The 14,853-nt window shown below is 45.9% G+C and overlaps 1 protein-coding gene across 4 annotated transcripts in view; it reads left to right on the top strand.

Moving 5' to 3' along the window:
- Window positions 1-14,853, top strand: part of KCNQ4 (potassium voltage-gated channel subfamily Q member 4) — a 95,904-nt gene that overhangs the window by 61,463 nt on the left and 19,588 nt on the right. For all 4 annotated transcript variants that reach the window (XM_083751716.1, XM_083751718.1, XM_083751717.1 and 1 more), the window contains exons 3-8: window positions 2,864-2,990; window positions 5,029-5,204; window positions 7,002-7,127; window positions 9,669-9,779; window positions 9,981-10,076; window positions 14,504-14,592. In XM_083751716.1, coding sequence (XP_083607842.1) covers window positions 2,864-2,990; window positions 5,029-5,204; window positions 7,002-7,127; window positions 9,669-9,779; window positions 9,981-10,076; window positions 14,504-14,592 — 725 coding nt within the window. The remainder of the gene's footprint in view (window positions 1-2,863; window positions 2,991-5,028; window positions 5,205-7,001; window positions 7,128-9,668; window positions 9,780-9,980; window positions 10,077-14,503; window positions 14,593-14,853) is intronic.

Genomic DNA, 14,853 nt, shown 5'->3' with positions numbered 1-14,853 from the left:
GGTGACAACTTGGGGAAGAGGGAAGGGCGACCAAACCCAGGGGGAGGGGGTGGGCGAGAAGAATCTTTAAAAAAAGCAACTTTCCCCCAAACCGTCAGAAACAGCTGACGCTGGAATTCTGACTGAGATGGAGACTAAATTAAGAAGGTCCGTGTGACTTTCCCTCTAGTAAGCAAAATAGGGGCTTGTTTGTGAAAAAGGAAAGAAAGGAAAGGGAGGCGACGAGGCAGGACAAAGCTGACACGGCGGGAAAACTTGCCCTTATTGACTAGCGCTCCAAGGGTGCAAGAAAGGGATGCAAGCTCATACGGGCTTCCTGGGCAAGGGTGCTGAAGCGCCACGCTGGCTTTCCATTCAGACCAGGAAAGATGGAGAGGCTTGTGAAGCTGCCATCTCTGAGTGAAGGGTTATAATTCATTGGCAGAGCATCTGTCTTCCGTGCAGAAGGTCCCAGGTTCAAACCCTGGCATCTCTGGACTGGCAATATCTGCCCCCAGCTGAAACCCCGGAGAACTGCTGCCAGTCAGTGTGGACAGTACAGAGCTAGATGAAGCAATAGTCTGACACAGTAGAAGGGATCTTCCTTTGTTCCTATTTAAACCATCCCTTTATTTGGAACCACGAGGGCTGGAATCTTACTTTAGCAAAAGGCAAGGTCCAGAGCTCAGTGCCAGAGCCCCTGCTTTGTGCACAGAAGGCCCCAGGTTCAGTCCCTGGTGTCTGCAGGAAGGACTGGTAATGTTCCCCATCAGAAACTCTGGAGAGAGCTGCTGGCCGCCAGCGCTGACAATACTGAGCTGGGTGGACCAAGGGTCTGGCTTGCTATAAGGCAGTGTCAGGGGACTGCCATCGGGACAGGGGAGGGAGGCAGGGGCATATAGAGACCCTCCAAGGTTTCTGAGGAGCAGCTCCTTGTCCAACTGTGGGGAAAGCCACACCTCCAGTGGAGCAGAGGGGGAAGGGGGAAGCTGAGCGAGGGGAGGGGAGGGCTCGAAGATGCTACTGAGAGCCCAAGCGGCTCACCTAGCCCGGCTGGCCAGGAAACAGGCACGCCATTTCCGTCGCCCAGTTTGAGCAGAGGGGTGAAACGTAAGGAGGGGAGGTGGAGATTTGGGGTGTCTAAGTATTTATGCTGGGGGAGAAACCGGAAGGGGCCACTCCCGGAATCTGCAAGTGACTAAGACAGACATGAACTTTGTGGTTCTGCACTGTAAATAGTTTGCACAATAAAAATCTGCTAAAGACAGGTTGGAGTCCTGCCTGGTTACTCGTGAGCAACCACCTCACCACCTGACAGGCAGATTAGCTAAGTGTAAGGCAGATTCCTATGTCCCTACTGCAGTGATTAACTTTATGGATAAAAGGTTGGGTTTTTTCAGTTACATGAGAAACCATGGCTCCATACCTCAGCTGTACATGGAAACAGCTGCCGCAATTCCTTGGCTTGAAACAAGGGTGTCCTGGAGCAGACTCCCCTGTAGCTCAGTGAAAGCCTCTGCTTTGCAGGCAGCACCAGGTGGGGATGGGAGAGACTTTTTTCCCTGGAACTCTGGAGAGCAGCTGCCAGTCAGTGTTGACAGTACTGAGCTAGATGGTCCAATAGTCCAACTCTGTATAAGGCAGCTTCCTGTGTTCCAACGAATAGGCCAAGCAGGCTGGTGCTGACAAGTGGCTTTGCAGCTGAAGCTCTCATAATACGTCCCCCAAATATCTATTCAAAAGTGAATTTGCGGCATCAGTGTAAACCAACTTCCTCCACCTTCTCCAGAAGAGATCCTTTGCTATCTGAGGTCTGGCCTTTGCTTGGGAGAGGGATCAATGATTTGCAATGAGGACATTTATATTTAGAAAGCAGGTCTCTATGCCACCCTGCCCTTTCCGGATTCTAATTTCTGCTTGTGGGGTCCACGGGGGCCTGCCGAGGTGGCCTGGTCACTGGGCTGCGGCGGAAACTACGGGGGGGGGGGAAGAGAGGTCTCATTCTGCGTGGCTTGAACTGACATTTGGTAGTCGCATAAGGAGGAATCTCTTAGCTGGACTTCTGGTCTGATCCAAGCCCCACCTGGTCCTATGTCCCATTTCAGCCAGCCTGTTAAGATGCCTCTGGGAAGCCATTAAGCGGGGGCCTCTTCCTGCGGCTCATTCCCTGGGCCTGACATTCAGGAATGTCTCTTGAACATGGAGGCTCCATTTTAGTTGTCATGAGTAATGGAAGAGGTATTTATTTACTAGATTCCTTGCCCATCCTTTACTGTGAGGTCCCAGGTTAAAACAATAGAATATTAGATTACAAGGATAATACCAGGTTACATCCATGGTGACAAATTAAGGTTACAACAATGCAATATTGAATTATAAAATGCAGCAGCCGCAGCCATAAAACACATTATCATGAGTTTGTTTGAAGTCTTCCAAATTAACAGCTCTCTCTTAATTTTTACGGCAGCAAATTTTGTAAGTTAACTGTGTGTTATGAAAGACGGTTGCTTCGCTCTGGTTTTATTTTTCCTTTTTATGGGGGTTCAATAGCTGTCTTTAATATGCTTTCGTGGGAGGAGGTGTAGCTTGTCTTATGGTACAGTTGTCCTGAAAGGCGAGGTGTAAATATTTTATTAAATACAATATATGAGTGTGAAGAAGCATGTTCCTTTATTGATTTTAAATTTAGCCACATGTTTGCTTATTGGGTGGCTTTCAACACACACACACACAAAGGGGGGGGCAGGTTCTTACTATTACTGTTAATGGAGAGTAATTTCAAAAGTATTTGGTAGCTTTCTCCTGCCTGGTTTACCCCTCTCCGCCCCTCCCTCTCCAAAACCCCCCACCTGATTTTTTTCTGTTCCTCTCTCCTCCTTTGCAGGAATTTGTCATGATTGTGGTTTTTGGCATGGAATACATCATCAGGGTCTGGTCAGCCGGCTGCTGCTGCCGCTACAGAGGCTGGCAGGGACGCTTTCGATTTGCCCGGAAACCCTTCTGTGTCATAGGTACGCCTTTCGTTTTGCCCTATAGCAGCCAGGAGAGAAGGAGGAGTCACAGGAAGAGACATAGCAATGGGACAAGGCATGCACAGCTGGACCACATCTTTGCACCAAATGTGTAAACCACACCCACCTGTTAGCCACTAGACATCAGGTGCAGCACTCAGATATGCACTGCACTAAGATCAGGAGATAATTCTGTAACTGCTGCCTTTCAAAGAGCAAACAGAGCTTCATTTCTGATCTTAGTGATGTGCTGAGATCAGATATAAGCCTGTACCTGCTGCTGTGGCCTGAACTTTGAGCCAGGGGATGCTATGTGACATCAGGTAATTGACAGATAGGTGGCCCCAACCTGCCCATCAAAAATGGTCCACAGAGGGTGAACCAGTTCTGGATGGGGCCCTCTGCCTGTATCTAATTCCCCACCGCTGATACAAGGCTAGCCAGCAACATGGTTCTTGGGGTAGTGTGAATAAAACGGTAACATACAATTTAAAAAGACAATTTCATATTTTATTTTATTTTACTTTATTTTACTATATTTTATTTTTTGAATAACCCAACTTGCAACATAAAATTCATTTTCTGGAAGAAAGGAGAATCATAATAGACAATTCAAAAGTGCATCATGCAGCTCGTAAACAGTGGCTGAAAAGGCTAAAATTGTATATTTGTGTGTGTGTGTATATATATATATATATATATATATATATATATATATATATATAATGCAGGTTGTTAAAAAGGAATAAAAATGTTCCAAAAAGACAGCAAGGCAGGCATCAGATGGTCCTTTCTTAGGAGGGTGTCCCACGGCTCAGCTACTACCGCTGAAAAGCCCCTGAGCCTGAGCCTGTTGCTTCCCTACGTGGGGGCACCTGGAACAAGGCCTCTGAAGATCTAAGGCTTACAGCAGGTATATATAAGAGAATATGATTTTTCAGGGATCTTGGTCTCAGGCTACTAAGGGCTCCAAAGGTGAATAGCACCCAGAAACAGTGAGATCCTAGATACAGGTGATCTTAAGCCATATAGACCTTATCTTCCCCTTTCACAGAAGGTTTTTAATACCTTCTTCATGATTTGAATAAAGACATCCAAGTTGTTTTACTGCAGTTCTTAAAGAGCTCTGGGTGGCCTTTATCTCAAGCCCTGCTTTGTCCTTTAGAGACCCAAATTTTTCTTACTTTTTGCTGAGCTATCAAGTTCTCTTCACCAAGGGCAGCCTTGTATGCCACCTACTGGAAGTCCTGAGCACTGCATGCATTGCATAGTCTTATTTGTTTCGCTGCAGGAGAGCTTGTGTAACCCTTTGAAAAGAGAACTTTTAAAATAGTTCCGTTGCCCCAGTCTCACAGCAGTGTCACTGCATAGCACGCCTTGCCCCAAGAGGTTACCGTATGTCATCTTCCTTCTTTCTATTCTGCCTACAACTGAAGATGCTGTTTTTAAAACAAGCTTTTGATTCCATAGTTCAGGTTAAGTAATTGCTTTTGACTTTTGGCTGTTTGGGTTCTTATTTATTGATGCAGCTTTTAGTTAGACAGTTACACTGAATTATTATTATTTTCATGTCTGTTTTTTATATTTTGCAAGGTGCTTTGAATTGCTCTTGCAGTTCAGTGGCAGGGCATCTTATTCGCATGCAGAAGATCTCAGGTTCAATTGTCCACATCTCCAGGCAGAGCTGGGAGAGGCCTCTGGAGAGCCACTGCCAGTCAGTGTCAACAGTATGGAGCTACATGGACCCGTGATCTGACTCAAAATAAGGCAGCTTCCTATGCCCCAGGGACACATTTTTATACAAATAATTTAAAGACTTTTCAAAGTTCAAGGATGTGTGCTTCCCTACCGCCCCATTAGAACATAAGCATCCTATGAATCTCTCTCTGTGTGTAATTTTGGCCCAGTTGCAAATCCTTGGTGGTGCTTCAGGTGACCAGCTTCTGCACTTAGGCAGAGGGTTTTTGCTGAACACACAGGGGTCTGACCCCTTGGGCCCTGGATCATGCTTGCTTTCCCCTTCCTTCTTCTGTTCCAGATTTCATTGTTTGCATTGCTTCTCTGGCTGTCATCGCTGCTGGCACCCAGGGGAACATCTTTGCTACCTCGGCACTGCGCAGCATGCGCTTCCTACAGATCTTGCGCATGGTGCGCATGGACCGGCGCGGTGGCACCTGGAAGCTCCTGGGCTCAGTGGTTTATGCGCACAGCAAGGTGAGTTGGGAGCCTGAGGCAAAAATAGAAGGTACAAAGCACACTGTGGGGGTGGCCATGTTTGAGGTGTGGGAAGAAGGAGGCTCAGTTCCAGCGCTGCAAAGACCTAAAGACCTTCAGCCTCTCATTTGTCTTCAAGAAGACTCTTGCTGCCAGATTAAGCCAAAGGCCTAGCCAGTCCATCACCCTATTCTCATCCACATGTAGACAGGAAACCCACAAGGAGCACCTGAATACAACAGCACTCTTCCACACATAGTTGCCAGCAACTGGTATTCAGAGCATACTGCTTCCTATGCGGAAAGTGGTTTTAAAACTTTTTGAGGATGACTATGAGACTGAAAATTTTTTGAATCATCAACTTTTGGAAAATCAGGGGTTCTCGATCAGAGGCAGATGAATAAACCTGTTTCCATTCTATGGCATTTTGCTGTTGCCCAATCAAAGGTCTGTCCCATCTCAGGTTTCACAGATTTTTAAAAATAGAAAGCACAAAAATTTCTACATTTAAATTGTACATATTCTGCATTGTACATGTATTCTTCTTCCCCGAAAATGCACATTTTTGTATGCTTTTCATAAAATAAATGCTGTATTTCCTCCTTTTTAAGAAAATGTATAGTACATCTTTTGTGTGCACATTTTGGGGGCATTGCAAAATCTCAAGAAGTGCCTAATCTGAGTGATAGTTGCATTCTGTTCCAAAAGAAATTTTGGTGACAGAAAACTGGGTCTGTCAGTTGCAGAGATTAAATTTCTTCTCCCTCCCTCCTCTCAGCGCGTCTGCTTCCTCTCTGAATAAGCAATGATGTAAAGCAGCAAAGCTTATACGAAGTTCCAGGAGACCACGTGGTCTCTCAATAAGATCACTATTTGTTTGTTTGTTTGTTTGTAATATTTCTCACTTGCCCTTCCCTGTAAGGTCCCAGGGCAAATCACCAAAAATATAGCACACAATTATAAAAACAGATAAAAATGTTGCAGTTAGAAAACAAAGCAAGATACAGTGGTACCTCGAGTTACATACGCTTCAGGTTACAGACTCTGCTAACCCAGAAATAGTACCTCGGGTTAAGAACTTTGTGTCAGGATGAGAACAGAAATAGTGCAGCGGCAGCGGGAGGCCCATTAGCTAAAGTGGTACCTCAGGTTAAGAACAGTTTCAGGTTAAGAACGGGCCTCCAGAACGAATTAAGCTCTTAACCCGAGGTACCACTGTAATTCCAAATGGAACAGAACTAAATAGAGAGAACTGGCATGGACTATATATCAGAGTGGCCTTCTCATCTTCTAGTGGGAATGATTATGTGTGGCGTCCAAGCCAGCCAGCCAACCCCTCCACCAGGAGACTAGAAGCAATTAGAAACCAAGCAGGGCATTCCACTCACCATCTGCCCAGTTTTCCGTTTTCCTTTTTAAGTGACATTCAACTTTTTGTGGACACTTAGCATGCTCAGTCATCATTAGGCTGGTTTGGGGAGTGGGTGTGTCTCTTTGGGAGGCTGTTTTTCTTAAAACTGTACTTCTGCAAAGCTCAAGGTTCCCCTGAGCATGCTGCTATCTCCTTGTGTGGATTTCAGAGCTCCACAGAGAAACATTGAATGACTCCAGAGAATCACCAGTCATCTTGCGGCTTTTGTTGTTTGGGTAGAAGAGCCCCTGAATCTTGCACTCTGTGACCTATTCCTTTGGTTTTCCAGCCGGCTTTTTATGTCTTCAGCTAGGACTGCTTTGCTCCAAGTTCCTTTTCAGGTTACTTGCTGAAGTTCACTTTTGTGTGTGTGTTTGTGTGGGCAGGAGCTGATCACAGCTTGGTACATCGGTTTCCTGGTCCTCATCTTCGCCTCCTTCCTTGTCTACCTGGCAGAGAAAGATACCAACAAAGATTTTCTCACCTATGCAGACTCACTCTGGTGGGGTACGGTAAGTTAGACATCTTTTCTATCTCACCTGCTCTTTCGTCTTGGGATGGGCAGGGAGGGAGAAGAAGTTAAGTTTGTGGGGAGATGTTCCAACTGACCTGTTGAGAGCATGCTGGGTGCTTAGGATATGTGGAGGACCAGGCTATGCGCTCCCTCCACTGTCAGAGACAGTATGCTAGGAATCACAAGTGGGGAGCGTGGTGTTGTGCTCAGGTCATGTTTGTGGGTTTCCCACAGGCAACTGGTTGGCCACTGTGAGAACAGGATGCTGGATTAGAGGGGCCATTGGCCTGGTCCAGAAAGGTCTGTCTTGTATTCTTAAGATGCAGGGGGTGGGTACGACTGAGTGCAGAGAATATCTTCCATAGTCTAGGGAGGGGAAAGAAATTGACTTCATTTTGCTATTTAATATGAAGCTGCCTAATTCGGGTGGCGCTGTGGGTTAAACCATAGAGCCTAGGACTTGCCGATCAGAAGGTCAGTGGTTCGAATCCCCGCAACGGGGTGAGCTTCCGTTGCTCGGTCCCTGCTCCTGCTAACCTAGCAGTTCGAAAGCACGTCATGTGCAAGTAGATAAATAGGTACCGCCCTGGCAGGAAGGTAAACGGCGTTTCCGTGTGCTGCTCTGGTTTGCCAGAAGCGGCTTAGTCATGCTGGCCACATGACCTCGGCCAATAAAGCGAGATGAGTGCCACAACCCCAGAGTCGGCCATGACTAAAGGTAAAAGTCAGGGGTCCCTTTACCTTTAATTCATGCTTCCCATAACAAAGCAAATGGCAGCAATCCTTTGAAATTCACACTTCTTTGAATTTGTAATGCCAACCAAAGAGATGGGTGCAAAAATGCATATATTAAGGGAAAGTGTGCATAAAAATATACATGAATGAAGCAAGATGCTGAGCTTGCCCTTTTACATGTACTGTTTAATGCTCACCCTTACACTTACAAGGAACCCATCATATAGTGTGACAGTACTTAATTTCTGAGACTCCTTTCCTGTTAATATTAGGCAGGTACCCTTGTTGTATTTTTTTAAAGCCTGCTAGAAGCACTTTCATTTAGGCAATCCTACCCAGATGTGTACTTTTTTATTATGAATATTTTATGCTATTTATGTAAGCAGCTTAGAGCTTTTTTATTTTAAGCAGTATATATACGTACATCTTGTTGAATTAAAAAAAACACAACTATGTTAAGGGAAATGGCTGGTAAAATTTGTACATTAGGCAAAGCTGCAAACGAAAATGTGTGTATTAGGAATACACACACACACAGAGTGAGGACTTTGCTAAAAAGCCAAGGAAACTGATGAGGAAATAAGAACATAAAAGACCCCTACAGGGGTTTCCTGCAGCCAATCAGAAGCCACGCTTTGGTTTTCAAACGTTTTGGAAATCAAACAGACTTCCGGAATGGATTCCATTCGACTTCCAAGGTACAACTGTACTTGATAAAAACCAGAGGGGTCCAGCATCTTTTTCTAAGAATGGCCAACCAGATGCCCCAATGGGAAACCTGCAAGGAGGGCCTGAAAGCAACAGCCGCAACTCTCCCCATGTGAAATTCCAGTAACTGGCATTGGGAGGCATAATGCCCAGTGCATAATGCACAGAATGTAGTACATTGCCGACATACTTAGTAGCCACTGACAGCCTTATCCTCCATGGAATTGTCTAATTCCCTTTTAAGGCCATCCAAGTTGGTGGACGTCACAACCTCTTGTAGGAGCATATTCCATTGTTTCACTATGTAATGTGTGAAGAAGTGGTTTCTTTTTGCTAGTCCTGAATCTTCCAACATTTAGCTTACCGGTAATTGAATATTCCTAAGTTCTAGTATTAAGAGAGAGAGAGAGAGAGAGACCTTCTCTTTTGCCACACTATGCTCCCCACCCCCACTTACACACCTTTTATTTAAATTGAAAAATTCAAAATGTTTGTAACCTTTCCTCATAGGGGAATTGCTCCATCCCCATGATCATTTTGGTTGCCTTTTTCTGAACCTTGCCCAGATCCAACTGGGGGTGAGGCAACCAGAACAGGACACCGTATTTCAAATGACTCCGTAGATGTTTGTAACAGTATTATGGTGCCGGCGGTTTTATTTTCAGTTTTGTGATGAACTGAAGTTAAGAAATGAAAAGTGTTGTGTACCTCTCAGCTGCACCCTCGGAACGTGTAAAGGAACCAGAAGTTGACGTGCATTGAGAGGATGCCAGCCTAGTCCTAGCCAGTCATCCTGACTGAGATAGCTCAGTCAGTAGAGAGTGAGACTCTTAATCTCAGGGTTGTGGGTTTGAGTCCCATGTTGGGCAAAAGATTCCTGCATTGCAGGGGGTTGGACTAGATGACCCTCATGGTCCCTTCCAACTCCTTAATTCTATTCTATTCTCAGATGTTGTTGGGCTACATCTCCCATCAGCCAGCATGCCCAATGGTCAGGGCTTGCGAGGGCTGCTGTCCGACAACCTTTGGAAGCTGCCAGGTTGAAGGTAGGGTGATGGCAAACGATTTGTATTGATATCTCCTCTTCTGCTTTCAGATCACACTCACCACCATTGGCTACGGGGACAAGACCCCACAGACGTGGCTGGGCCGGGTGTTGGCAGCCTGCTTTGCCCTTCTGGGCATTTCCTTCTTTGCTCTACCTGCCGTAAGTAGGTGCCAATGAGACCTGGGGGAGAGGCTAACAGGGATGGCAGACTGGTGGGTAGGGGGAAGTGAGGAGACACCAATGCCCTTGTCTGGCACAAGCAGGTGGGCTGGTGGGCTTTTCCAAGCAGTTGATGGGGCTCCTCTTCCGAAATTAGGCCTTGACCTCTATTTTCTGGCTCCATTTCTCTTTTCCACACAGGGGATCCTGGGCTCGGGGTTTGCTCTCAAAGTTCAAGAGCAACATCGGCAGAAGCATTTTGAGAAGAGACGGACACCAGCGGCCAACTTGATCCAGGTGGATAGAAAGGAGAGAAGAGTTTGCCGCAAGGCCCTTCTCCAGCTCTGTGGGTGGGCTGTGATCCTGGGATTTCCCCCCACTTCTTTGTTTGTGATAGCCAAATCCTTGCCCTTGTAATTGTGGGGATATGCTTGGAAGGGTGTTGACAACACCTCATGGAATGGCTAGAATAATCCCCCCAAAGAAACGAAGTGTTACTTATTTAGAATCACAGAATGGTAGAGTTGCAGGGACCCCCAAGATTCATCTAGTCCAATCCCCTGCAATGCTGGAATCTCAAATAAAGAATCCCCTTGAAACATTTTTACCCTGCTCTTTAGGCTCTCGCAGTTGCTTATGGAAATCAGCTAAAAGGCACGGCACACAAGGAAGGAGGGACGGGTGGGGAGGAGGGAAAAAAAAGTAAGGCTGAGCAGCAGTTTCTTAAAGTAATATAGCTCCTCCCCAGGACAAACAATATGACAATGCATTATGCAAAATAAGAGAAAGTAAGCAAATTTGCATGGATCACAGAGTGGAGCTTTCCTTGGCACAAAAGGGGGGCACAGCTTAGTGGCAAAGCATCGGATGGCAACGGATCTTGAGTTGGGGAAAACGTTACTCTGCCTGCCTTGGAAAATTGACGACAGTGGGAACAAGGGCTCACACAAATTTCCACTTGTCCCATTGCTTTCCACTGAATCGGAACAAACGGCAATTGGGTTTTCTGCACATTGCCAGATTCAGTGGTAAACAGCAGGGTTTCCTGGGGAAAGCAGCAGGGCAAATGAAAAACCACTCCGCCCCATGCCTAGAAAGCATGGAGCAAGCCCTAAGTATCATTGCTAGTAGAGTAATGGTCAAGTGGGAGGGGTCCCAGATCGCAGTCCAATATTGTGCCTAAGGTCCCAGGTTCAGTCACCACTCTCTCTGGATAAAAATATCTCATCAGGGCTCAGAAAGAAAGTCTCCCTCTCTCTTCCTGAGATCTCAGAGAGCCACTGCCAGTTGGAAGAACAATGGAAGCCCTATTTAAAGAAAATGCAACTCCAGCCCCCTTCTCTTGCTTAAATACAATAGCTGAGCATGTCATAGGAAAAGGGGGTGGGTGGGAATCCCTTCAGCTTTTCCCAGGACTCTGGTTTTCCTATGAGCTCTGCATGTTAACCCCATCAAAGTGGGATCCAAAGGGGGAAAAAGAACTGCTAAAGCTAGCCAGGAAACCTCCTCCAAGTCCTCCAAGAGGTTTGGGTATAGATGGCCTATCTCCCATGGTTACGTATATTATTATTTTTCACATAAGAAGCAGCTTTTTACTTGAAACATAGAAACACTGGAGGCTTTAGCCTATTGGCCCATCTAGCTTAATATTGTCTACACTGACTGTCAGTAACTGCCCCACTCCCCACAGCCCTTGCAGCCAGCACAGCCTGTGGTCAGGGGGATGATGGGAGTTGGAGTCCAACAAGATCTGGCATGCCCCTGGCTGGTTCCCCTGCACAATAATATCATTTATTAAATTTATATCCTGCCCTGCCTCCCCAAGAAGCCCAGTGTTGCAGTCTGGTCCTTTCCCTTTTCATCCTTGTTCTATCTGTGACCTCCTTCTTGGCCCCCTTTCCCCTCCCCATGTTGCATGCTCAGACCCAGTTCCAATTCAGTTTTTCTTTGGCTGTCCCTCCATCTGCCCTGCATTTTATAATATAGAACCTGCCATTGGGGCAAAGAACAAAAATCCTGGTGTTTTAGCCTTGTGCCTAGATTGTTTCCTTCCCATTGTTGCTGGAAAGGTGATGCTTCTGACTCCTGCGTTATCTCTCTGGCTCAGAGGACTCTTGTGACAAAGGGGACCCCTCCTGCCCCTCCCATCTCCTCCTGTCAGATTTTCTGCTGCCCCACTGCTAAATGCAACTCCAAGTTGCCTTTCATTCGCTGAAAGGCCGACGAGGAACAGCTGGAAATGGACATTGAGCGAGACAAAAGGGGAACGCACTCATTGTTTCAGCACACAAAGCAATCGCAAGGACACAGCTCTCTGCCCCCTCTGCTCCCAAGAAGGGCTCCTCTGTCCTTCCCCACCTGATAATGCCGGCCAATTCAGAAGGCCTTGCTTTCTGGAGCAGATGGAAAATGGTGATATGGCCGTCCACTTTCTTCCACCCCATCCACAATAATTCCCTATAGAGCATTTCCCCACCCCCAGAAATAAATGGGAAACGATTTGGGAGAAACATCTCAGAATATTGAGCTGCTGTAATTTGAGGACTCCTGGGAGAAGATTATGGTTTAGGCTCCAGCCCTAAATCCTCTGGTTTAGGCTCCAGCCCTATTCTCTGCCCTGTCCCCCTGCCTCTGCCCCAAATGCTGTCTATGGGTTTGAGCGTCTCATACTTGAGGCATCTGATCAACTGAAACAGATTAATACTGAAATGTGTGATGAGACAAAGCATACCTTACAGAGGGCCTCTGTGTTAGACTGGGAAGTACAGTGTCTAAAGCCAGTTCACAACAATGTGATGGTACAGGCAGATGTGACTTTCCAGCTGGGTCAACCCCACCAATGTTGTGGAGCACAGAGCTGAATACACTGTGTGACTTGCCCCACACCCCCTAAGGTATGCAAAAAGTCCCAGGTTCAATCCTCGGCTTCTCCAGGTAGGGCTGGGATAAGTTCCTTGCCTAAAACCCTGGAGAGCTTGCTGTCAATTCTGAGATGGTTCTGAGCTAGATGGGCCAATAATCTGACACATCGCAAGGCAGCTTCCAATGTTTCTACATGACCATCTACCTGAAGGTGTGGAGAAATACGGTCCATATCTGTATGTGGAATGGGACACAAAGGGGAGCTCCTTTGTCCATTGCCCCATACAGCAGAACCCCTTTTGCTATGGTTTGCAAATCAGAAGCAGGCTTTGTGAATGCAGGCCAGCACCACCACTCCCTTCATTTTCCAGCGTTAAACACGGCTTCGTGTTAAATGCACAGCGATGCCCTCTGTGATTTACAGAAATCAGATTCCCTCTTAACCATAGCTTCAAACCACGGGTACTGTTTCAGTTTTGTAATAGAACCACAACTGCCACTGGTGCCCATGTAAAGTGAGACCATATTTCTGTGAAGGGAGGGGGCAAGTTGCTCTGAAAAGTAAAGGAGGGAAATGGCGCTTGCATTGTGTGTGGACCATTTAAAGATTCTGTTACATTACAGTATGCAAGTATAAATGAATAAATAAATAAATGGAGAGGGAATCTTTTGTCTTGATTTGCAAAGATTGCTGCCTGGGACATCTATGGGGTAAAAGGCAGCAGATTTTGGCCCCATTTCTACCAAAGCAATAGTGCAATTCCTTCCCTGTGAAGCTTTTTCTAGATTTACCTTTAAAATCCAGTATCCTTTTTCCAACAACGTCTGGCCAAATGCAGGTTGGGTTGGTGGGTGAGAATATACCTGGTCTTCTGTATTAGAAAAAGAAGTGTAGAGACCATACATTCAAAGCACATCCACACACCCCCCTCCAGAATCCTGGGAATTGTAGTTCACCCTTCAGGGATTTACAATTCCCAGTACCCTTAACAAACTACGGTTCCCAGGATTTGGGTGTGCTTTGAACGTATGCTGTGTATGCAGACAAAGATGGTCCCAGTTGCAGTTTTAAACTGCTGTGTTTTTGTTGCAGTTTGGTGGTTTTACTCTTATCTTGTTTATCTCCTGTAACAATGCTGAGGTGGAGTCTATCTTGCATGTCTTTTTTAACTGTAGTTTCTCCCAAGGGACTAGGAAAGCTCTAATATATCCCATTATACAGTCCCTTCCTGGCTGCTTTTCTGAGTCTCTCATGATCACTTAGCTTCAGGGCTCCAGTAAATCACCCACAGCACATTTTTGAAAATGGCCATCCTTATTAGACCACTTCCGATTGCCTTATAAATATAGGGACACTATTTCGTTTTTTTTAAAAAGCAAACAAACAAACAAACAATCATAATTCTGTTTTTTAGTTGTATTCATTGTATTTGCTATTCATTTTTTCTTAAAAAAATGTTTTTGTTTTTTCCAAACTGTTACAAATCAGACCAAATTACTTCAATTTAATACAAGTTCTTAAAGTCAGGTTTCCAGCTCCTGTTGCAAACATATGTTGATCATTTCCTCCCGAAGCCGCATCTTCTCTTGTTTAATGTCCAGTCATCATCCTTCACTAGACGTTAAGTTGTACTTGTTATTAATGCTGTTAATTGATGGTTTCAAAGAAAGAAAGGGAAGGAGGGAGATGTATATCTTGTTTATCTTGTTATACTGTGATATCTTCGTGAGCCACCTTGATTTAAAAATGACAGAGTCAATCAGTAACAATAATGAGATGACCACTGGGGAAAACAAACAGTGCATAAAGAACATGCCCTTCTCTTTCCGCACCCCCATCCCCCTCGTCCCGGTTGGTGCAGGCTGCGTGGCGCCTCTACTCAACGGATGTCAGCCGGGCCTACCTGACAGCCACCTGGTGCTATTACGACAGCATCCTTCCATCATTTAGGTAGGTGTGAAGTTGCCTTGGTGGAGGAGCCTACTTGGTGGTGGGCCCCTAAAATTCACAGACTCTCTTCAAGCCAAGAGGTGGAGAGCCAGGGTTGGCCAGAATGGCTAAGCCAGTGGGGCTGATAATTAACATCAGGTTCAGGATGGCAGTGGTTGGACTAAAGCTACATTTTTTCTTTGTGTATTGTTGCTATTTCATGTAACAGTTTTCAGTATAACGTACGTATCCGTTCCCCAGCAAATAAGAACAGTGGGGACA

This window comes from Podarcis gaigeae (genome assembly GCF_964106915.1).
Source record: "Podarcis gaigeae genome assembly, chromosome: 8".
Taxonomy (NCBI): Eukaryota; Metazoa; Chordata; class Lepidosauria; order Squamata; family Lacertidae; genus Podarcis; species Podarcis gaigeae.
The sequence above is the reverse complement of the archived record's forward strand: the minus strand, read 5'-3'. Positions and strand labels throughout refer to the sequence as shown.